The sequence below is a fragment of the Haliotis asinina genome, chromosome 15 (genome assembly GCF_037392515.1).
Source record: "Haliotis asinina isolate JCU_RB_2024 chromosome 15, JCU_Hal_asi_v2, whole genome shotgun sequence".
In the NCBI taxonomy this organism is placed as follows: domain Eukaryota; kingdom Metazoa; phylum Mollusca; class Gastropoda; order Lepetellida; family Haliotidae; genus Haliotis; species Haliotis asinina.
This window is the reverse complement of record NC_090294.1, coordinates 41,522,185-41,547,775: the sequence shown is the minus strand read 5'-3', so window position 1 is coordinate 41,547,775 and position 25,591 is coordinate 41,522,185. Positions and strand designations below refer to the sequence as shown.

Here is a 25,591-nt window from a genome sequence, read left to right as displayed (position 1 = left end):
ATATTTATTTTCCGCACATATCCACACACCAGTCCATGCTCAAGGCGCCGGTATACAAAACGAGGACCGGACCAGAACACTGTTCGTAAGAAGTGTTCGCTATATGTGCAGTTCACTGTATATAGAGACACTAATAATTCAACGGGATGGATCTGTTGAACAAATGTAATACACATATCAATACGTTTTGTATTTCTAATGTCCAAATGAATAAGGTCACAGGATACTCGTGGCTCATTAAGACCATCAGGCCGGTTATTCCTGCGCAGGTTTTCTGTCTGTTTTGGAATAAGTGTCGGAATTTGAAATAATCATTCTTCGTCTTCTAATCCATATAGCTGCAGTGTGCGTTCTGGCAAAGACACGCTCAAAGTTCCATGTTTCAGCACCTGGTGTGGAAGGAGGTCGTGTTCTTTGATGATGATTGAACTTCACCACTGTATTGATATCAGTGCATGAACGAATACTGTTGGTCTATATATCGATCTCTTGTTACACCAATTGCCGAAAATGATAATAGTTGCAACATTAATGTTGCTTGTAGGACAGGTTTGTTTGGTAGCGTTTATGGAGGACACAGGACAAAAGTGTTTGGAATATAGTGAGCCTTCCGCTTCAACCTATTACACCATGAGGGGTTTGTTGTCGCCCTTGCAGACCCCAGAATATAGGTGTAATATAACATTCACCCTCATCCCACCCTCATCCTCTTCCCGACCTTGAAAGTACAGGTTAAAGTTTGTCTTCAGCAACCCGTTCTTGTCATAAGAGACGACCATAGGGACCGGGTCGACGGGTTCGCTGACTTGGTTGACACTTGACATCATATGCCAAATGCGTAGATTGATGTTCATACTGTTGATCACTGGTTGGTGTGGTAAAAGATTTGGTGTTTTATAATACACCGCCGTCATATAGCTGAAATGTGAGTCGTTAAACACCACACAGACAATATTATCACCTCCCCGGTTTCAGCAACAACTATTCGTGCCCTTTTCAACTCTTAGGAAATCTAAGGAACAAGACGTTTCTTTTACACCTAAGGCTTCATGTACAGGATGCGTACTGTGAAACTATACGTTATTTATATTTCGTGCAGAAAGGTTAACAGGAGTTCTTGAGACGAGGATTGTATTTCAATGTACTTTTTTTTCAGCTGATTTCAAAACCAAAACAGCACTGAGATTCAATACTGATACCAATGTGTTGTTCTGCAGATATCAATCTCAATTCACTTACAAATAACTTCATGTTGCTGGAGGTCTAGCCAAGTGGTTAAAGCGATGGGTAGTCACACCAAAGACAGGGTTTGATTCTCAGCGTGGATGCACAGACTGAAGCCTATTCGTAGTTCCACCCACATTCTGTTTATTGTAACATATGTCGTCTAAAGAGATGTTTTAATATGAAATGATTGCAAGTAATGTCTAATTAGAATTTGATAAAGTATTCAATTCATGGACTATCAACTTGTGTTTTCATAAACCTCGAAAAATCCTCTTCAGACATTACATATTTTACATAGAATCGATACCCCCCTCAGCAGTACCAAGAGTGAGTGAGTGAGTGACTGAATATAGTTTTACGTATCTTTTAGAAATATTTTAGGGATATCACGGCGGGGAACACCAAAAATAGGCTTCTTACTTAAAAAACATCACGTTTCTGCGTGCATTTTATTTACAACATCTGCTTGTGTAATTTCATGAACTGGGAACCTTCTTTGTGTAAGAGGTACGTGGCACTACGCCTTAGTCACGCAAACGCTTATTTAGTTTAAAAGCCGCGTATAACATAAACTGTTAAAACTAAAACGTTCACAAACATAACACAGTAAAATAGTTGAGGACCATAAAATTAGGTTCTTATTATGATCCACATAATTCCTAAATATTGAATAGTGGGGTGGTACTTAACTTTTTTTGTTGAGTCTATAACAGGTCCATCCTGTGTTTTTACATAACTTCTCGAGGCATCATCTTGCTTGGTCAGGTGACAATTTAATTCAGGTTTTGTTATGATTTTGGAAAGAATTAGCAGACAGGTGCCAACAGCAAATGCCAGCACCATACTGCCAGATAATATTGCTGTAGTGACCGCTGTCCATATCTCGTGCTGGTCTCACGCGCTGTCGGCCCGGGGGTGGGCGAAGTGGCCCGAGGGGTAGCGGGCACCTGTCAGGGTTGTCTCGTGCTAGTCAGGGCGGGACGGTCACGGCAGCAGAGTCTTCATTAGTGTAGCACGGGTTCCGTTCGATTTAATTTTTCTTGATAGGCGAGATGATTTTACGAGAAAATATGTGTCAAATCCTATTTGTCATTAATTATTGAACGGTACTGATAGTGTCAAATTAGTAACGGTACCACTGACATCCGTAACGAACTTATCCGTTCAGAGAGAAATTGATTCAACGTTTTGGTCAATTTTGAATGAAAGATTGTTAATATAGAACACCTTTCTATATTACGAATTGATATTTAATAGGGCTTGGTTTAAGCAAATATTGACATGCAGATCATACTTATTTATGTTTACTTGAAATATATCTAAATGCAAAGAAGGCACATATTTCACTATATATATTTGTAGTTGATACAGAATATTACCTCTGTTTCTTCATGGAATGCCATGCAGTAAAAATCTTATCGAATCTTATCATATATACATATACTGATTTAAATGTATTTAATTATGACGTTTTATAACTATTTGGGGTGTATGGCATTAATTCAAATATTTGCATCTATCAAAGAATATACCGATTTGGATGAAATTTGAACTTGAATAAGTTCTTTTGTTTATAATTTTAATTTGAGATTTTGTTAAGAAACAAAGAAATAGTAGAAACGAAAAAAACCCAAATTCATGATAATTACGATACATAAAGTTCATTTGATCTTTCTTAATGAAGATGTTTATATGTACGTGTAAACGTTCAAAGGTGAAATGTAAAATTGTATGTTCCGGCAACGGTGTTAAAATACTTTAAGTACCACAATATTAGAAATAGCCTTAGGAGTGTGGATTTTTTTTCTAGTTCCGACATATGGAAAAGTTCTTTCAACTTTCCGCATTCTTATAACAATGCATTTTTGTAAAAGCACCGTGGCACAAGAGCTATGAAAAAATGTCACAAGTGAAAAAACGAAGAATCTGCATCTGATGTTAATTTTGCTTTCGAGTTTAAACTAAAGAACAAATAATAATGAATTTTGTCAAGCATATTTTGGCAGCATATTTATCTTCGAGCATACGTCCTTTCCAGACATCATGCTAACAATGCACCGTGAAACTCTCACCATGCCTCGGGTTCCTCTCGTCAGCAGGATTCAAAGATTCAGCAGGATTCAAGGATTCAGCAGGATTCAAGGATTCAGCAGATTCACGAATACTTTCTCCGAAGATTATTCAGCATAAAAGAAATGAATGGTGAAAATGGTTCAAACAACAGTTCTTCGTATTTTTCATTCATAAAAATGAAACAAAATATCAACGAAATGTTAGACTCGTGTCATTTGTTGACACAAACGATTCTATTTCGGGGAATGTTTTCCTTCGAAAACCAATGCTGTAAAATCACAGCCTCGGCTTTACCGCTGCGTTGGCTTGACCAGTGGTCATCGGAGCACGTGAGCGTTCCCCTGGGCAGTCCGGCTGCGGTCAATGTCCACAAGAAAATACACACCCTAATGACCGACTGGGAGACACTTGTGTTTCAACAATTGAAAAGATAGCCAAATATTTATCATCACGCTTGTCGGACAAGCTTGTTCAGGCGATAACAGACTGTGACTGTTGAAGTCATTATAATTTGTCATTATACGTATTTGAAGGGTTTATGGCTAGATAGAAAGGTCACTCGTATGGTGAAAGATCTCACACAAGATAGATACTCCCCAAAACATTAATTTGCTATATTTTAACTGAACCGATGGGTCATTGAAATGATAGGTTTTTTTCCCACTACAGTATGGAAGAACGCGGATAGTTTAGATCAAGCAAGAAGTCTTCCATAAAATAAATTCATTTAAAATAGATCGATATTTACAATATTTCATTTATTTCATTAATAAATAATTGCATGGAACACAGGCATATATTACAACGAGAACCCCAAATTGCATCTAAACTCAATAACTTACTATGAGATCAACAGTTTATAAACTCAGTGCTCAAAATATTAAAAATACTTCGAAATCGAAACACACCCTGACCTTGGCTCTCGTCAGTAACTGTTATACATCCGTTTCAGATCAATATTTGTTTTTCGAAACGCTTTGTTATTTCCACAAAATAATAACTTGTGAAACAGTCTTCAGTATCACATTGCTAAATGTATGGTTTTAATCAGCGGTAAATTTATTAACAGATGTATTGATCCCCCTTAAATTTGTTTATTCGAAGTCAAACGTAGGTGTGTTTTTCTATTGTAATTTAAAATATATTTCGATGGAATCAGTAAATTGTATTCCATGTTTGTTAATTACATATGGCTTGAACTGCACAGGGGGCGCAGAGCGAAGTGCTCAACATTTATGCGTTAATCGATAATTTGACACGATGGAGCACGTGTAGCCCGGCGTTAGTGACACTGTTCACGTATTGCACACAAATCAAACAAGGATGAGAAAACTTTTACTCCTGTTTAAAAACGGTTATAATCACTACGATATGTTCATAATTTATTCTTAAAATCGTAAAAGAACTGACATTCAATCCTAACCATAATATAACGAAAACATTAATCCAAGGAAAATACGGGTTTGAGAAAGGTAAAAAAATCCCTTTTCTCATATATAACATATGAGAAGGATATATATTAGATATGTGTGTATTATGTGTGCATTTGGGTGTGTACGTGCGCGCATGCATGGGCGTGTATGTTTAAATACGCTTACACGGCAAATGCCAGCGCAAATAAAATCGTGTATTTAAGTTAAACACAGAGTAATGTTTTGGTAAATTCTGAATCCGTGTCATATTCCTGCTATTTATTTGAAATAATCCAGGGAAAAGCTGTCAATTATAGAGATACATAACTTCACACAGTTGACTGATTTTACAAATGTCACCTTAAAAAACGTACTCCTGTGCTCTTTCGGTTACTTAAATAAAAAGCCCTTAAATTTTAACTCAAGGAATTTCTCGAATTTCAGAAGTGGCAGTTTGATTGAGATCTTACTTTATGTTGAGAATGGGAGACTTGTGCCCCTGTCCAAATCCCTCAACACATGATTTCCTCATCAAACCCCCGGGGTAGCGTCAGATAGGGAGGGGGGCCGAGAGGAGGAGGCCTGGATAATGGTCTCTTGGTTTACCCACGTGCTGGTCAAACTATAATGGCATCTCCTGAGACCGATTTCGAACAACACTTTCACTTTTATCTCCTAGTGTCTTAAGAGATTGGTATTAACGATTTAGAACTTCCAAAACGAACGAAGTTAGTGCTGAGACACGAATGAAAATTGTCATTTTCCCTACCCAGTACGTTCAAGTGATCCGGCGCATGTGTAAAAAATTCTCTCGAAAATCCTGGATAGATCATTCATTACTGACTATGAGTTAGAGCCATGGAGCTACCTCGCGCCCTCATCCGCAAGTCAACACTTTTCCGAATCAGTCGATCGCGTCTCCCAACGCCCGGTAAATTTATTGTAAAATTACCATCGACTCTTCTTCATCAGCAACTTGGAGCTTATCGGGCCCGGGCTCGAAGTCTCATCTCATTTCCAACTTAATACTATCAATTAAAGCGATAGCCAATTAGCAACGCTCTGAGGAATTAATAGGAGTTCTCTTTCAATTAGGCCCGCCGACCCACAGGAGCGGCGCACGAGCGAGGGGAGGTACTACGCATGCGCATAAGTTAGGATCGCTGAAAGCACTTGTTACTGCGATCTCATTATTACGATCAAGCAAGGTGCATTCGGGTCGCACTTGGAGTGAAGACAGAGAGCTTGTTTAGAGGACTCGTCTAGTTCGGCGTTACCTTTCAAATCCGCCTGGACTGTATAGTACTCCGAAGCTTCAATACTTCAGTTGAGACGTGGATTGAGTTAGAAGAGACGCTTTCGTTTGAAAACGCATAGCTACTGATGACAGATTTTATTTTGTGTTTTTGTTCAATTTGAGTGTATGCAGAACCCGACCGAAGTGCCCTGCGATCAGGGTGAAACTTATGAACGACTGAGAGAATATTCGGTCCGACTGCTGCAACAGTTATATCAACACAGAATGGACACCTTGGTCAACAGACTGGCCGATACCCGGGGTCCAGACAGCCCAGTGTCCGATGACGAACACTCAGAAGCGTTTCCCGACACGGATATAGAGGACAACGAGAAGAACCCCAAAGAGAGGAGAGACTCAGACACACCCACCCCTGCCCCTAGTCCCGGGGGCTCACGTCACACACCTTCACCCCACAGGCCGGAATCTCCGGACGAGCCGAAAGTTCAAACTACGTCTTTCAGGGTGGCAGATATTCTCGACCCCAGCAAATTCACGGGTACTACGAAATCTCGGGTGTGGCACCCGTGGAGGGACGAGAGCTCCTGTGATCCAACTCACCTAGATGACCTCACACATAGTTCAGGTAAAATATCGATTTTCCTTTTTATTGATTTTTCATTATTTGCTTATCTGTTCAGACACAAGCACGTGTTCGTCACTTTTACGTCCAACTCATAAGCTATCGCATAGTCATATGTTCTTTTGTCTTTATTTGAAAAATGGTTAATAATGCAAAAATATCAGCTTAATGTTTTAATGAATTCTATTATTCCATGTCAATCTGGCGTAAAAACTCTTATATTTTCTTCAAGTAAATTTGTCGAATGTATATTCATTTGCCGAGAAGAAAATTTCTCAAAATATCTACATTTTATGTAGCACATTATATTTTTTTGTTTAAAAAAGAAGAGATATACGATAAATATTGTGTGGCTTGTGTTGATAATTAACACCGAAACAATATATGTGTCAAAAGGACATGTGCAATTTTTCACACCAGTGTAGCTAAACCTCCCCTTTAAATGGATGAAAACTGTGGCCACGATTTTTTCAAGATATTAAAAACCCACAAACATACCATATACATATTTTCACCAACCCATAAAACCGGTTGTGTTTTGCCATGTTGCTGTGTGTTTTGTTTATCATAATAAATCTTTATTTTCTGCCACGTTGAGGTTATTTATCCCGATATTTATTTTATTGAGCAAATACAAACTTTCTCGTCGACTTCGTCTGCATTCGTCATTACCGTCGTCAAACTTGACTCTATTACTCGCCGCTTTTACTTTTTATTTGATCTGGCTCTTTATGCAATCTGCTTTTTACCTAATCTGTTCAAGTTCGTTTTAAATGAAAATCCACATTTTCAAAAGCCACTTTTTGCAGTTTCCGAAAAAAAACAGGATAAAGTTCAGCCGAAAAATATCCCACCCACTTTTTTACTCCAATATCTGTATACAGCCAGTATTTTTAAACCTTTACTTTTTACGTGTCCATGTTAAAGAAACATACTTGAACACAATATCTCTTTCCCAAATTGAAATTATTTGAGATACTTTCACGGCTATTTCGTTTTAATTTATCTGTCACCCCTGTTTGTAAGGGAATCATGTCTCAATAATAATAATTAGTTAAGTCAGATTCCTGAAGGATTTCTGCGACTGGGATAGTAAGTTCCCACGGGGTGCGTAGATCACAAGCGTGTGTCCTAGCAAGCTGTACGATCATCACACACAAATCTAAAGACTCGTCACGGCAAATCAACTATCTGTTAACTCTACATAACCACAACACGATCGAGTTACACGCCCCTGAAAATCAAGAGAAACACGCTTTTCAGTAATTATATATTTATTTATATTACTGGCGCAGCGTCCTGTAAGAGCCTCCGTCAACAAATCTGGTTAAGTCATTAATAGATTAAAGGCAGTGTCGTTGTCTTGAGTCCTTCTGACCAGTGGTCAATGGCTTTGTGGGGTAATTAGACCGCAAGTGTAACACATTGTACCAACAGGGAGGTCTTTGAAGAAGTCGTTAGGTTATATTGCGCGAGTCATTAGCGTATGTTGGGTGTCACTTACAAAGCTACATATATTTACTCATGGTTTTACAGTGAACATTTTACACGCTAGACGTGTTTTATATTGACCAACATTTCATTGTTTATAATGTAGGAAACATACATTGCCAAAAGAGATGCGGAATTAAGCAGTATTCACTCACTTACTCACAAAAAGGAAATTTGAAAATACCCCATCAAATTCATTTGAAAAAATATTCACAGCCACAATAGATAATTTTAAAATAGATGTCAATTTCACCCTGTCAAATACATTTTCATTGTGATAAGTGACAGCTTCGTTTGTGAAGTATTGCTTAGATTGTAAAAAAATAATTAGCTTGAAAAAATCATGTTTTACAGAGAAAATCAATAAAAGTTTTAAATTCGTTACTTTGTTGTGTCAAGTCATATTTTATGATGGAATTATGTTATTGATATGGACTATTCCGATACGTGTTCGTTCATTGATTTAAAAATCTCTATAACACTATTTACAAATTCTGTCAGAAATGCTAAGGTTAGATATTCATTTCGATAAATTAAGCATCAACGGTTTCCCAAATAACAGATTAACAGCTATCAGTAGAACCGAACAGAATAGAGCCCCGAATACAAACACTGAAATTAACAAGACAATTGGATGTTTCTCATTTGACACCTCTCCATCTGTAGCCCAACATGTCAATAGAAATTGGCAACATATATTAACTTAATAACTTTAAGTGTCAGCATATTTAATATACACGTTTATATTGAATAACTGCAACATTTGGGCATTGTGGTTAACATCACATTGGCATCATTGTATCATCGATCTTAAGAAGCGTCCTTCCAAGAAGTAATAGACTGTGATATCGAGAATGCCTGTAATTACGTTTGTCCGTTTTATTAAAGGTTGAAATAAACAAACCATCAACAAATTGAGTGAAAAATCAACCACGCCTGCGATCAGATTTTAATTAAATCCTCCCAAGTCATGCGCCTGCTGTCATCGATCTTCAAAATACAAAATGATGGTTAAATTGAATTAATACGAAACACACCTGCGTTACAAAACGAATAATATATATTTAATATGAAACCGTGAAACTGTTTTTACACGAGGAATATGTGAATAATTAGTTTTTTAGACCTTCAACTGAAATTCCTTCGATAACATACATTTATTTTAGGATGTTTACGGACAGGAAAATCGCACCATAAAGCAACATATATTTTACGAAATACAAACAGTTTAGCAATATGCGAGTGGATGTCAGGAGCTTAAATACAGGGTCATTTCAATGCTTGACTCATATTACCACGGTTTACGACAAGGGAAGATATTTACCGTTACTGGCACGTGTTGTTCACGTGTGCGTTCTTATATAAACATACAATAATTACCATGTTAATTAAAAGCTCATATTTCCTGTATGAATTTCAAACATAACGTATGGGCTTAACTTTGTGATGTTGCGTAAACATCTAAAGGGACGAATCTCTCCGGAAGCAGTTAACTGGTGAAGCGACAGGCGTCATCAAGAAACTAGAGGGTTAATTAGCTTACATGGAAATAACACGTTTTTAAATCGAAAACGCCACTTTTTAACGCACGTTATATGAAACAAGAAGACAGCTCGCTCCTTCAGCCATGATCGCGTGTCTCTCCCGTTCACTGAAGGTCTAACACCATCAGCTAAACGTTTGGAGAGGCCTCGCGTAAGGGGTCTTAAAACAGGATAAACGTTTAACTCCAATAATTTTGAAATCCATTCTTTCCGGAAACATGGTTGGTAAATGAGCCTTGTCAAAATATTGATTATGAGTTAGCAAATGCAACAGGAAAAGTCCCTCCCACACTCCCCCCAACCCGTCCCCCTCCCAAGTTTCTCGTGGTCTTAGTTTAAATGTCCATGCACGTCCTTTAGCTAGAGGTAACTGAGAAAAACCGACCCTGCGTGTAAAGGGACGTTATTATTCGTCTACACAATTTTACACCGTCAAATGGAATTTTAATGTTTTTCATGATTATTACACGAAAACATACCATTAAAATGGGGGATTGTTTACGTTTGCGAATTGCCTAAACTACATCAAAATGCATTTAAATGGGAATTTTGCAGTTGGTTGTGTCTTGCAGAATGTTAAGCTTTATTCGATGACAGTTTAGCGAGGCAGAAAATATGCTGCTGAAAACGTATGTAGGAACCGACATAACAGTTTATAATGTTTAATGTTTTCTGCAAAGTGAAGCATGGGAAATAGGCGACTGATCGTGATGTTTGAAAAAACGTACTCACTATGGTGCGAAGATTAAGTTTTTGCTGCGAATTTGCTATATCAAAATCCAATTTTCTAATCATTGCAAACCTGAGCATGAACTGTGTACGAACATCTTGACATTAATGCTGTTAAGTGATGAAAGGGAAATTTAATAATTTGTTGATACAGATTATTTTGTTTACACAGATTATGTAGGGTGTTTGATTTTATTATATAGTGATGATTGGACTAAGGATTGTAGTGAAGGTTTGAGGTAGCATCTGGGTTAGTGAAGAAGATAGGGAAGGTTGAAGGTGTGGGTGGGATCTGTGGGTGGGGATAGGAGTTAAAAGAGATGGGAGGTTTGGATAGGGTTGGTGCGTGGAGGTAGAGAATGTAGAAGTATAAAAATAGTTACTCTGAGGGTTATTTGCGGGAGAGAATGGATACCGTGAATGGGAAATTGGAGAGAGACGCTCGTTGCGGGTGGGGCTGGGGGGTGGGGGAAGGGATAGGGGTAGCGAGTCTGCAGTTCATATAATGGGGACTTCATCTGAATTGACCGGTTCCTACTCCACCACACAATCGCAAGGTCAACTCCGACTATCGTGACTCCATCACAACCACTAGAAAGCGTTCAACTGAGAAATTTGCCAATTAGATCTTAGCGATTTTAGTGTCGCGCGACACTAGGGCAGAAATTAGCAAGCACATCTGTTCCACTGGCTTCTCCCATCTCCAGCGATTAATAGACGGGGGTGGGGGTGAGCGATGGGGTGAGGGGGAGAGGGCTGACCCGATATGAAAAGATTGGAAATTGATGATGTCCCAAGAGGCTAGATGTAGCTGGGCCCAATGGCGATCTAAAGATGCGCTTTAAGATAGGTTGAAAAGCTTCGCTGACGCATTAAATGTTTAAATCATCCTTTTGTCTGCTCGTTTATTCTTCTATAGTCGGTATGGCAGGATCGACCCACTATTTATGCATCTTTAGACAAGACGTCACTCCACAATGATAAACTTCTAGCGTTGCTGAAAGTCCTAATGTCGCACAGTGGCCATAGAACTCGAGTGTTTGTTCCTCGGATTGGACACATATAAATCAAATGAGTATGCGGGCAAAACACACCGACATGCGGGGGGAACAATATCCTAATTTGGTCAGCAGCTCGTGAAATACTAGAGGATCAAAGAAAGTCAGCACCGTGGACAATTCTTTCTAATGATGAATCTGTAGGCTAAATTGTTATATTGCCCTCATGAATTGAACGGATATCGTGACTCTGGGACTGTGCTAGTTGATCCAATCAAACACCTCCACAGAAGGGTCCGTTCAGCTATTATCATTTCAATAACATGTTCCTTTATATTTTCACTTTTTACTCTTCTTGTGAAACTTCACCAAATGCTACAGAAATTCGACTTTATCGAGCTGGACAAAAGTTTTCATATAAAGGGACAGACGGAGTGTTAAGAAGCCAGTACCTCTTGGTGTGAAACTTACATCCACATCTGTCAAGCACTCCGTTGCTAAGGTTAACTAATAACCTACCCTTGCAGATATTTTTGAATTAAAAGAAATAATTAGGGAAAAGTTCACGAAAATTGAATCGAATAATTATGCAATATAATTAGACCATCTCGTATAATTACTACCATGGTAGCCATCGTATGTATATCGAATAGACGTCATTATTGTAAACGCATGTCCCCAGACTAAAATTAATTATGCTGACGTAGACAAAACCACATTCCATAAGTAAATGCCAAGCAAGGGATGATGTAAAATGTGAACAGTATCATCCGCGTAGGGTGCAGCATACGGTAGAAATACTGAAATTCCGCTGAAATGGTCTTGATACATCTCCAGTACAGATCTTGTTACCCACAGCAACTAAATACGACACTTATCATGGATGTTATGTATAACAGATACACAGTATTCACATAATTTATTCATCCATACACAATATCTATCCCACATTGTGGACTGGTTGGGTATATTTAAAACGTCTATGAAGACTTTGGCAATACCGTTTGCAAACCGTTGATCCGATGTTTCAAGTGGGATTGTTCGCTGAGACAAATTTCCAGTTCCATCTACCTAAGACACAGGAATTATTGTTACACGTATGAATTCTCAGCAGTTATTGAAAGTGGAGGATCCCTGTCAACTGTGTCCGCTTTTATGGTGTTCGTACTAGCAGTGTCCGCTTTAAACTTGTCCGGGATAACGAGGGATTGCGCTGTGTTTCACGTGATCTAGTCTGTCATGCAGACCCTGAAACAAATATATCCAAGAAAGTCCATGAAAATCTAGAATTTGTGGCAAGTCTAGATTGCAACAGTTTCTGAAAATGAAAGAAATCTTCTGCCCCCTTTTCTTTATATTTTATGAGTATTTTTATTTTTTGTGTGTAAAATATTTTCACTTCAGAGACTACCTGTTAGTCTATTGACCCAGCTCTTCCATTTGTTTGATGTTGTGTCGTCAATAAAACACAACAAACGTTTTAAAAAAACCTGATGAGTATTTATTTATTACATGTTGCAATACACTTACGTATGTGTTTTGTTGTAATAAATGTCCACATTTGGTTTAGTGAGTGTCGAGTGTATGCAGACAATAAAATGATATCTTTTCTCAGATCCGAATCTTCATTTTTCAGGATCACCTCATGATGACGATGATCTCTTGTCACGTGACCATCGCGGCGATTCCGACGACAACGACATCATGGACGGTGATGAGAAATGCGATGACGACGACGAAAGCGACGACAAGGACCGGGAACGACGTCGTAACAAGTCCTCGTCGTCTGACGGCGGGAAGGCTGGGAAACCGAGAAGGGCGCGAACAGCGTTCACTTATGAACAACTCGTGGCGCTGGAAAATAAATTCAAAACCACTCGCTATCTGTCAGTGTGCGAGCGACTCAACCTGGCCCTGTCATTGAACCTTACTGAAACTCAGGTAAAAATCTGGTTCCAAAACAGGAGAACAAAATGGAAGAAGCAGAATCCGGGTCTGGATGTGAACAGTCCGACAATCCCCCCATCTTCTGGAAGTATGAGCACGTTTTCGTCGCCTTATTCTGCTAGTATGTTATACGGACAAGGCCTTCATCCTTACCTCCCAAATCACAATATACTCGGGCATCTTGGACTATTCAGAGCGCATGCGTCATATCCCGGACAGGCGCATTCGATATACTACCCCTATTTTAGCCAAACAACGTGATATGAATTGAGTGATACAACATGGTTGAAAGGTTTGCGTCACAGTGGCGCAAAATGTATTACCACTCGTGGTAGACGTCCTGTCTCAGAATGACGTCATAACAAAAATGGCGTCACACCTAATTTATTGACGTAACACATGACGTCATCAAGACGAAATAGTGCTGGAGAGTGCTTCATACTCTTATATTGAACTGTGCCATAGACACTGCTCCTAAGAACACAATTGCCAGTAACGCCAGTCAGAGCTCCCGAAACCGACTTTATTTCCAAACGAAATTGCCGTTATTCACAGTGCGAACACAACCGTCGTCGTCGATGGTGTCGGCGGAGACGCGGCTGCAGCTGAAATGAAATGATGGAAGATGATTCTGGCACAGATGTCGGCCCTGGAAACGTGGTTAGGTCGTTACTAACGCCGACGACGAAGTGACCTCATTCATAACTGTTCTTCTGTACATATGCGGCTGTGGTGACGTTAGATGTTCACTCTGTGGATATATACACATGAAAGGTGCAAAAATAAATAGTGCTGAAAAAATAATGAATACAATAAATGGCTTATGTTTTGTTTTGGATCCTCCTGGCTTGGGAGTTTTCATATGTTATTTTTTGTTGTTGTTGTTTTTTTCAAAAAAAATATTTTTTCTTCAGTTAAACTCGATTATCCGTTTTCACATATTTCCATTGCATTACTTTGTGTTATGATAGATGCCCTGGTACTATTATGAGATTTGGCGTCTTATGGAAAGTGGCGTGCCATCTCTCTCCAGGCTGTAGCATAGCCTAGTGGTGAAAACGTTCGCTCGTCACGCGGAAGGTCAGGGTTCGATTCCCCACGTGGGTACCATGTGTGACGCCCGTATCTGGTGTCCCCCGCCGTAATGTTGCTGGAATATTACTAAAGCGGCGTAAAACTCACCACTTTCATTCACCACCACTTCAGAGGTTTCATCAAAGTTGATTTGGAATTACATGCAACGTTTATGGGGAGCGGTTTCAGATCAATTTAATATATTTATGTACATTCATCAGGAATAGCAAATGTCTTCACGATAACACTTAACATCGGATATCGTAAATGCATTTAAAAGCAACGTGGATATAATACTACATAATATTATCATTTCATACTTAGTTAAACGCGAGAATGGACTCCCACACGAAAATAGGGATATGCATTTTTAACGTGTGCACAAAACATTGCTGACACTATCGCGACAATTACTTTACTTACTTTAAAATCTTGTATTAAAACATTTAGATTTAACTGTGATCAATGATCAATGATCAATGATCTGTGGTACTTTGGATCTAGATACGAACAGAAACAAATAGCTGTATAAATAAACAGCCTGGCAATGGGAAGTATGTTTCATGGTTTCTAAGAACAAAACAAATAAGTAATGATTATTCGATGAGACGTATTGATTCAGATATCGAAGTCATGTTTTAGAACTTAAGCTTGCAACGTTTCGGTGACGTTTTCAGCTTAGTAACGTGTTGACATTTGTAATATTTTTTGGTACACTTTCTTTTACCCGACTTTTAAAAATAACTATTCGGACGACGAGGTAGACTAGTGTTTAATGCATTTGCTCGTTACGCTGAATATCTGGGTTCGATTCCCCATATGAGTACAATGTGTGAAACTCATTGAAACACCGTGATATAGCTGGAATATTTCTAAAAGTGGCGTAAAACTAAACTCACTCACTCACACACTAGAAAACAGTTACTATTCTAGACACTAATTATAGCCTAGATCTGTTCTGTGGCGAGGAAGCATTGATTATTTTCTCGTCGGATTTAACTTTGTGCGTTAAAACATAACTGCGTTTTATGGATATTTTACTATGAGCCTGATATTATATTTTGCAATAAAGCAAAATAGCTTATGGAGAAAATAAGCTTCCCTGCATTGGTCCTTAAAGACGAAAATGAAACAAACCTTATAAACCCAACACATGCTTTAAAGTAAATATAAATTTAATGCATATCACGCTATTTAACATATACACGGTGAGGTTTTAATTCAATAAATGGATATGAGTGTCTATATTTTAGGGTGAAATTTTGATGCAAATATAAGATTTGTAACAGACTACTTCACAAACGATTTACACGACAGATGTGCAGAAGGATGCTGCATGCATTGATCAGCCAAGTGTCGAACACATATTAACATGTCTACTTCTCATAATTTTTATACACAGCAACAGCAAGTGTTTTGTTGCTGTCAGCTGTTGTATTATTCCCCCTTACGATTACGATGGTGAACATCTGAATTTAAAGAATACGACAACATGCATTGACCAAGTCAGCGAGCCTGACCACCCGATCCTTTTAGTCGCATCTTTACCACAAGCATGGGTTACCGAGGACCAGCTCTAACCCGGATCTCCACGTGGGTAATTTGATACGTGTATGACTGTCATTTACATCTGATGACGTTGTCATATCACCTAGATATTGATGCTGAAACAAACCCATCCTTATCCTTGAGGCGGTGACAAAAAACAACCGATGATCACGTACTGCAACACACAGTAAATTAGATGTCAATTACAACTGCATGTAGACGTGTGAATGTACGTGACCCTCCAGCTACAGCGAGTGTGACGGTTTACCTACCAGGCGGACCTAACACTTACTGCAGGTAGGGCCCGGCTTCTAATGCCCCGAGATATACTTTTCACGCCATTTTATCTAACGCCATATTCACAGCCGCACGACACCATGCTGGCAAAATCATCCTTGATAGTTTTACTTTTTCTGACACGAAGCAGCATGTACTAACAAAAACAGAGCAAGCATTAACCAGTCGAATTCCAGTTCTTATGGAATTATCTGTACATTCTTCTGATGTGCATCAATTCATTCCTCGCCGTGCATTAGCCTCTAATATACCGCATATTCTTTAAAGTTCAGTCTTCATTGTAAATAATATAATTATTTAATTGACCATTTGTCGATTTGCCATAAACAAGAATCGGAGCCTTACATATTTGTCAGCAATTGTATGTAATAATGTAATAATTTCAACTTATAATGGATTGTATACTATATTCATTACGAAGAGAGAGAGAGAGAGAGAGAGAGAGAGAGAGAGAGGGAGATGAATACGAACACTTTTAGCATTCGACTGACTGGGATACCAGTCATGTACTTATTTATATTCATGAAAACTGTTTTCATTGAACGTATAATCTGTTATAATATATAATTTACCAAACAGTCACGCATTAGCTACATCTTTACATTGAGCTGTAGCTCTGTTGAAAATATATCTATATTTTTATTGCTTAGGGTTGGAAACCCGTGAACAGCAATGACAGCTTCCATGACCTTCGCGATAAAAATTAGTCAAATCTGAAGAACAACAGACCTCTAGATTTTATGTGTCTCTCGTTAATCTTTTCCTGGTTTACTGTTGAATTCTATAATTCATCTTAAGCTTGATGTTAACTGCAAAACCCCACTCGCTACATTCAAACGCTTATCTTTTCGTTTTGGTGTCTCTTCAGTTTTACAGTCCACTTGTTTTCACGAATACTTGTACGCCGAAAATAATCCGAATGGAATTTTTCGGGGATTTCTTTCATCTGGTATCCTATGGTATCAATGCTATCTCAGAAATAATGACATGAAAGCACACACTGTCTTTCCATTTATTACTCGACTCGACACTAATTTATTAAAATAAGTTTGCAGCATTTTCTTCCAAGTGTATATATGCTGAAATAATTGCATCTGACCACACGATTACAAACAATACTAGGACGTTAACTGACATTGTAGACGTAGACTGAAAACTGAACGATGATACCTGCATCAAATATATCACTATCAAATGATATTGTTTATTTCCATTTTACTTACGCAAAAATGCAAATATACTTTTTGTCGTATATGGTAAACCTCATTTTATCAACAACAAATATGGTAAAAGAATTATTACAACTTTAATAATAAAATGACTTGTTAATGAATTATACATTATGTTACACAATTTAAGGTCCTACCACGTCTTCAATGAGGTTTGTCACAAAATATTCGAGTTTCGCGAAAATCGATAAAACCCACAATTCTACTTTTTCAATCGGAAATACGCACAGTACTGAACAGAATACACATTGCAAATGCATCACTTATCTATTAAAGGTCATGTTTTTTTATGAAGAATTTACTGTTTTTATTTTAAAATGCAAAAGCCAACACTTTGGAACATTTACTCAACAAAGATCTTTATGTGCAGACCTTACAAGTCCTTTATTTAGAAATAAACACATTAATCCCATGCACGATTTAAAAAACGGTTTTATTCAGTATTGAATATATCAGTAATAATAAACAACTGCACCTTAAACGCTGTTACAACATTATTTAACATTATTGTGACACCATAATATTATATAACTATCTGCATGTAACATGATTAAACTTTTTACCTCAACGTATTTGGTCCAAACTTAATGCATTTTAATTCTTTAACAAAATATTCAAAATTTATCACAAAAATATTACTGCTGTCTCCTCTCTGGAATATACTTACAACTGATAGCAATGTCGTTCTATATTATATAAAACATTTCAAACATGTTTGCAAGCTGTGACCCGTCGATGTAGAACTGAAACACCCTTCTGGTAATAGCATGACTTCGGTTAAAAGTAACATATTCTTAAATTCCTGTTGTACTCGCCATACTGAACTATTTTCAAATTTAATCAAAACCCGATCTTCAGTTAGCCATGACAACACTCAGTGTGAGAAAATGCTAAGACGTATGGAGAGTCTGACAGTGGTCATGACTTGGTCCCTGTGTTTGTCTGTTGCTGTCATGTGGCGAACACCTTGCCAAACACGGCAGCGTTCTCCCCACACCTTCTACCACGTGCTCCCAGCCACTTACATCAACAAATGAACCAGTTCGTATTGTAGAGCGTTCTGTTGGAAATATGCTCTTGCAATGAGTACTGTCAATCAGGGAGAGTATGGACAATACATTCGTGGCTCACCTTGACTTGACGCTGTTGCTTAACGCCGCACTCAGCAATGTTACAGCTGTATGACGGAGACAATCTAGTGATTGACATCGAGAGCATCTATCGACGCAAATGGGATGCGATGGCGTGTTTTAGTCATACGAGCATGGTCACTTGATTCTCTTCAGACAAACAGGCTTTGCAGAAGACCAACACTAACATCGATCTTGACGGGTATCAGTTTGTACAATATCACAGAAACGTTGGCTCGTAACCAGATACGCATGCCAAGGAATCCAATGGTCGATAGAATGAGAATCAACCCGTGCTTGTCCCAATTTTATATTATTATTATTAACGGAAAATACCAAGTTGATGGTGTAAAGACACATGGGATAACAGGTGATATATCGAAGCAATAAAATTCATATTAACATTCTGTATCTGTAAACATGATAACGCCTCGGAACCAAACAGATGCAAAGAGGGACATGTATTTTCTTACTGAAAGCTCTGATGCTGCAAACTTTCAGTAGATACACTCTAAGCTTGAATGACAAAATAATTAGTTGTCATTTTTGTGTAAGGGGGGACTTTAGCAAATCGGCATACTGATATTGGGATGATATTGATCATGAAACAGACACATTTAGGCAGCTTCAACAGAAACAGGTTTCATTGGCTGTGGAGATATGGTTAAGTCATAAAGGAAGCACAAAGAAAATGTGCTGCATTCCTTCAAGTTTTGTCGACTGCAGGGAGGTAAACTTGCACACTGACAGAAACGAAATGTGTGTCAAACACACTCAGTATTGCTGTACAATGTCTGTCTGCATATGTCCGATAATAAAGGTATGTATTGTACACAGACAACGAATCAGACATGAAAAAGTGAGTAATCCATATGCTGTTTGGTCAACATTAAAATGCTATTCATCTGACATTGATAGTATGTGTTGTGCATATACCATGTGTCTGATTTATAAATATGTGTTATGTATTTACTATGTATGTGGCATCAATAGTATGTGTTGTACACTTAACATATCCATAACATTAAAATATGTGTTATGTGTACACCATACCTCAGATTAAAGGCGTATGTTGTACTCATACCATGTATTTGACAATAAATGTATTTGTTGTACATATACCATGCGTCTGACATTAAAGTATATGTTGTACGTGATATTAAAAGTATGTTTTATGCTATATATAGCATACGTCAGATAATAAAGGTATGTCATGTACATATGCCATATGATGGCATCAAAACATGTACTATGCATAGAACATACGTCAGATATTAAAGGTACCTGTTACACCATGTATTTGACATGAAAGACACATGGTGTACGTATGACATATAATGACATTAAAATGTGTATTATACATACAGCATACGTCAGATATTAAAGGTACCTTTTACACCATGTATTTGAAATGAAAGGCATATGGTGTACGTATAACATATAATGACATTAAAACGTGTATTATACATACATCATACGTCAGATATTAAAGGTACCTGTTACACCATGTATTTGAATTGAAAGGCATATGGTGTACGTATAACATATAATGACATTAAAACGTGTATTATACATACAGCATACGTCAGATATTAAAGGTACCTTTTACACCATGTATTTGAAATGAAAGGCATATGGTGTATGTATAACATATAATGACATTAAAATGTGTATTATACATACATCATACGTCAGATATTAAAGGTAACTGCTACACCACGTATTTGAAATGAAAGGCATATGGTGTACGTATAACATATAATGACATTAAAACGTGTATTATGCATACAGGATACGTCAGATATTAAAGGTACCTGTTACACCATGTATTTGACATGAAAGGCATATGGTGTACGTATAACATATAATGACATTAAAATGTGTATTATACCTACAGCATACGTCAGATATTAAAGGTACCTGTTACACCATGTATTTGACATGAAAGGCATATGATGTACGTACAACATATAATGACATTAATATGTGTATTATACATGCATCATATGTCATATTTTAAAGGTATATGCTGTACCATGTACTTGACATGAAAGGTATGTGGTGTACATATGACATATAATGACATTAAAATGTGTAATATACACTCAACATACGAAATATTAATATGAAATTAAACGTATGTGTCCTACATATACCATAAGCCTGATAATAAAAGTTTGTTTTATAATCTGTCGTAGGTCTAACGTTAAAAGAACGTGTTAAATGTATGCCACGTGTCCTACATCAAAAGTATGTGTTGTACATATACCATGTGACTGACAATTACCACATGAGTCATCTAATAGCATGTATCTGACAGTTCATTTATGTGTTGTACATACACCCCTTGATCGATGAAAAAGTATGTGTTCTACATCAAATATGTCCGAATGGACACATTCACAGACAATATTTCTGACATATAAAATCTGTATAAGTTTTCAGTCTTTAGCAATACAGACACGTGTCAGTATACGCTATATATGTCGCCTAAGTAGACAACCGTGTCGTGTTTATCTAGTTTATTGCCGAGATAAATATCAGATATCACACATACAAACTCGCATCAGTTTGACATACAACGCATGTGGCAAACATACAAAATACCATATACAGTGGGAGCTGTCAAAACCGGAATTGTCAAATCCGGCAAGTTGTTTACACTGGCATAAAATCTAAGCCCAATCAGTGACTTGTGCATTTACCATCGGCTGTACAATACGGCGCGTTGTCTATGGTGGATTACAATGGAAGTTGTCTAATCCGGCACTCACTGGGGCGGAGGATTAGACAGATGTCGGTTTTGACATTTTCCGCTGTATTTCTTCAGTCCCGAAGAATGTCGGTTTAGACAGGGTCCACTGTACACTGGATATGTCTCACGCAGAACATAAAATATACAATTCAAGAAAAGTATAGGATATTGGATGTTTGCAAATGTATTGTAGTGTACTCGCAAAATGAAATATCCCCTACAATGTTAACGGTATATGTCACGTTCGACACAATCAACCCCTAGGACTGTTTCTCTGCATTGGAGTTGGCGTTCCACTGTAAAGGGTAATAGCGACAATTCTCAAATACTCTAATCAATATCTGCTACCAGACCAACACTGTTTAAAGATACTCTTAAAACGCTACTGTTCTTGTCTTATTTGATACATACGTTCTCTCGTTTAATTTCCAGAAGCAATATTTCTTCAGCTGTCAATCCCAGTGCATCTTATATCCAAATTCTTTCAGGTCAGACAGCAAATGTGTCTGCATGATGAATGCATCTACATGTATTTTACTATTTATGTGTAGTGGAGTTGACTTACACAGGGAAGACTCCCCCTTCCCGTTACCTTGTGTATAAGCTCTTGGTCGACAGAAAGTATACACGGATGTCTGTAGCTGATAGTGAATGAGTGAGTGAGTTTGGGTTTACGACGCTTGTAGAAGTATCTCAGCAATATCACGGCGCGGGACACCAGAAACGACCTTCATACATTCCACCCATATGGGGAATCGAACCAGGGTGTTCGGCGTGACGAGCGAACGCTTTATAACACCAGGCTATCCCACACACCTGAAACTGAATTCTACAGCAATGGATAGTATGAAGGTGGTCTATTTGATGTTTGTATCATATTTGTGTTTTTATCTTTGCAGTGTTTCGATGATGTGTAGAAACGTGGAATAGCGTCATGTTAAGTGACATATCGAAAGATTAAAATTCGAGTTGGTGGTCTGTATTTGTGGACAGGATGAACCGATGGAACGGAACAGGAGCAAATGGTGATTGCATTTTCTTATTGAAAACACGGTGCCAGTTTTCGGTGAAGTTGGATTAAGCGGGAATGCCTAAGATAATTCAGATGTCCTCGTTTACTTAAGTGGTGAGTGTCAACAGAGAAGTATCTTGCCATCATACTTTGGGATGCTGTTGATCATATGGATGCCGGATAATTCGAGGGGCGTAGTTTTATGCTAGTGGTTAAAGTCTTCGCTGAAAACCCGGGTTCGATTCCCCGTATGGCTGCAATGTGTGAGTCAGTTGCCGTGATATTCCTGGAATATTACTATAAGCGGCATAAAACTAAGCTCACTCAATGAGTGATTCAACGGTTGTGTTTTGGACTTTACGTCGGAGTTCAGCTCTGATGGTGCTTGATCATTTTGGGTCATATCCAGTTTTTAAGTGGATACTTTACATCGCCCTTAGTTTGTAAGGATACACTGTTGCTTGCGCAGTAGCTTATCAATGTGCCCAACTCCATACCGAGTATGCCCACAGTGCTATAATAATGATTAGCACAGTACATTTTACCCCGGATATATCAACACTCGTTCATGATACATTAGCATATACAAAAGATTATATAGTTATATAGTTAATGTTATTTTTTAACAAGTGAAAATGATATTGTGCAGGCTGAGGCATTTTTGTACCCAAAAGGTGCGTGACTAAACAATCTTACCCGCGATTTTCAAGCACCTCCATTTAAAGTCTCTCCTAAATCACCGGAGAGTCAAAACAATTTCGAGGTTTCGTGTGCAGCAGTTACCAACCAAATGACGGGTTCTTCACGTTGTACGGCGTTTATGGTATGCGAGTATTGGAAGAAAACAAACTCATCAGGCTCTTACATACTAGATGTTGTGTTTTCCTTGCAATAACTTCCCGAGCAAAGAACAAGCTCCAAACAAAAAGCGTAGGTAACTGTTATCTTGCAATACGGTTATGGCTTGAACAATAATACGTGTACAAACTACACCATCGAAATAAAAAAACCCATTAATTAGCCTTATCATAACCGTAAATCTCAGTTGACCATCTGCAAAGTTGTGTTTTGCAACGCTTTAAGCAACGCTACACGGATAATCCTTAACTAGAGCCTTTCGAACGATGTTGGGGTATTTTTTAAAACCGGATTGTCAATAAAAAAATCATTGGATAATTCGAACGAATAAACGAAAAACAGAAAATTTCATAGACTGTTAAACAAATATCAGGAGCGTGTGTTTGAAATAATTATCAAAATATGATGGTAGCAGCCCTGTCGTGGGCACCCCTTGCAACCACGTCCAAAGGTAAGTCATGTACTCACTAACACAAATCCAACCAACAAATAAATACAAACAAATAAAAACAAACAAATAACGGAATGCATGATACAAAGGAATTGCATCTGATATACTTTTCGTAATAAATCAATATTAAAGTTACATGCCGTAAAACCGTTTGAAAGCTCTTAGAAACCTTGAATATTGTAGCATTGATCAAACGTCTCTTAAACAAGAGTCGTATGGCGGTCTCTGATATCACACAATCATTTCTGAAATTCATTGCATTTGGTTTGTGAAAATGATACGTGACTAGTTGCTAGTCGTGTAATTTTATTTGCAATTCCGCACACATACTCAAGATATTTTATTACGTTATATGCACAGAGGTGTTTAAGAACGAGAAGGTCAAGTGTTACTTCACCATTCCGCATTCCGCACAATCGGGCGTCATCATATGTACATGTAATTGACATAGGTGATTATTTCGTACATTTAGTTTGACATCTTGAAGTACTAGAGCACACTTCACTTAAGACACAAATCTAGTACAACTACACTCTTGGCGTGTAACTGTAATTGTGAACTGCCCGGAATGAGCAGGTAATGATACTTTTGCAACTGATATTCTACTATGCAACAGTTCCCCTGCCGATAATACATTAATAGAACATGATAAGAAACCTTGAAATTAGAGGGTTGCAAAGGCGGATGCATAATGAATATGACAAAATACTCCTATAAATAACAGCAATTCTATATTCACTTGGACCAGCACGCAGATCAAGAACGCGTTACCCCCTTTGTGTCACCTCATAGAACTTGAGTAAATACTTGTCACGCTCAATGCAAAATATGTTTTTCCGCACATGTTGCAAAAACAACAAAACGAAAACAAATCACACAAAACACTAAACAGACAGAGGACAGTCTGGACACAAAGGAGCAATAAGGAAAATTAAACACGTCAAATAAACAATTCTTAAAACCGAATTGACACGTGGCATTTTGGTTTAAGAAGACGCTGAAAACTATGTACATATCCCGAGTACGGCGACAATTCTAATTATTCGCATTTAAACAACAACAACAAAAAATGTTTATTTTATGCAAGAAGATGGAAACCAATTTTGCTGCTCGTCAGTCCCTCAAGCGTATGCCAGACATGCTAATGATAAGGAAGGTTTCCATGATATGGCGATGCCATCAATATTATGATATCTCGTAACTAGTTTCATGGTGGGGGTACGCCTTGGCATATGTTGCAGACTGGTGCTTAATCACTTTACTGCCATGGTAAATTTGCGGCAAAATACTTTCAATAAGGTTTGTGGCTGTGTGGAGCTTCATTACGTTCAGCCTCATTTAACACGGACGGCCTTTTAGTCTAAACCGCCTACCTGAACTATTTTCTTTTTCAGAACAACTTTCCAATATTTTGTCCCTAGTAAAACCATCCGCTCTGCCGGGCTTTACAAACATAGAAACAAATGGATAAATACTTAAGCTGCAAATTATCTGTGTTTGACTTTAACGGATGTTTAACATGAAAACACTAAAGTGGACCTATTTTCCTCGGTCGGACTAACTCATGTTTTACGCGGTTGTTTGTATTGTTGCGCTCCAGTGCGTGAAGAACGTGCACGCCGAGCCGCGCCATGACAAAGCTAGCTCAGCCTCGCTATGGTTCGGCTGCAAGACCATTAATTCTGCTCTCCGTTATTTATGTTTCATTACGAATCCGTAGCTTAAGAGCCGGGCGCATTCCCAACTTTGTCTGTGGCCCTACTCCCCCTCTTAAACATTTTGGGGGAATAGGCAAGACGGAAAAAAAATTCCTTCCCTACACCCATTTTGGTATGATAGATGGTAAGGTCAGAGATAGGGGTCACAGCAGAGAAAGTGACGAAATTACACTTGCTGAATTCTGGTTTCGTGTAACTAACATAAACACTATTCTCCA

The 25,591-nt window shown here is 38.1% G+C and overlaps 1 protein-coding gene across 1 annotated transcript; it reads left to right on the top strand.

Annotated features, from left to right (window-relative positions):
- Positions 1–5,942: 5,942 nt before the first annotated feature.
- Positions 5,943–14,090, top strand: LOC137265737 (homeobox protein slou-like). The gene is made up of 2 exons (XM_067801188.1): positions 5,943–6,595; positions 12,991–14,090. The coding sequence occupies exons 1-2, from the start codon at positions 6,136–6,138 to the stop codon at positions 13,560–13,562; spliced, it is 1,032 nt and encodes a 343-aa protein (XP_067657289.1). The 5' UTR covers positions 5,943–6,135; the 3' UTR covers positions 13,563–14,090.
- The last annotated feature ends 11,501 nt before the right edge of the window (positions 14,091–25,591 follow it).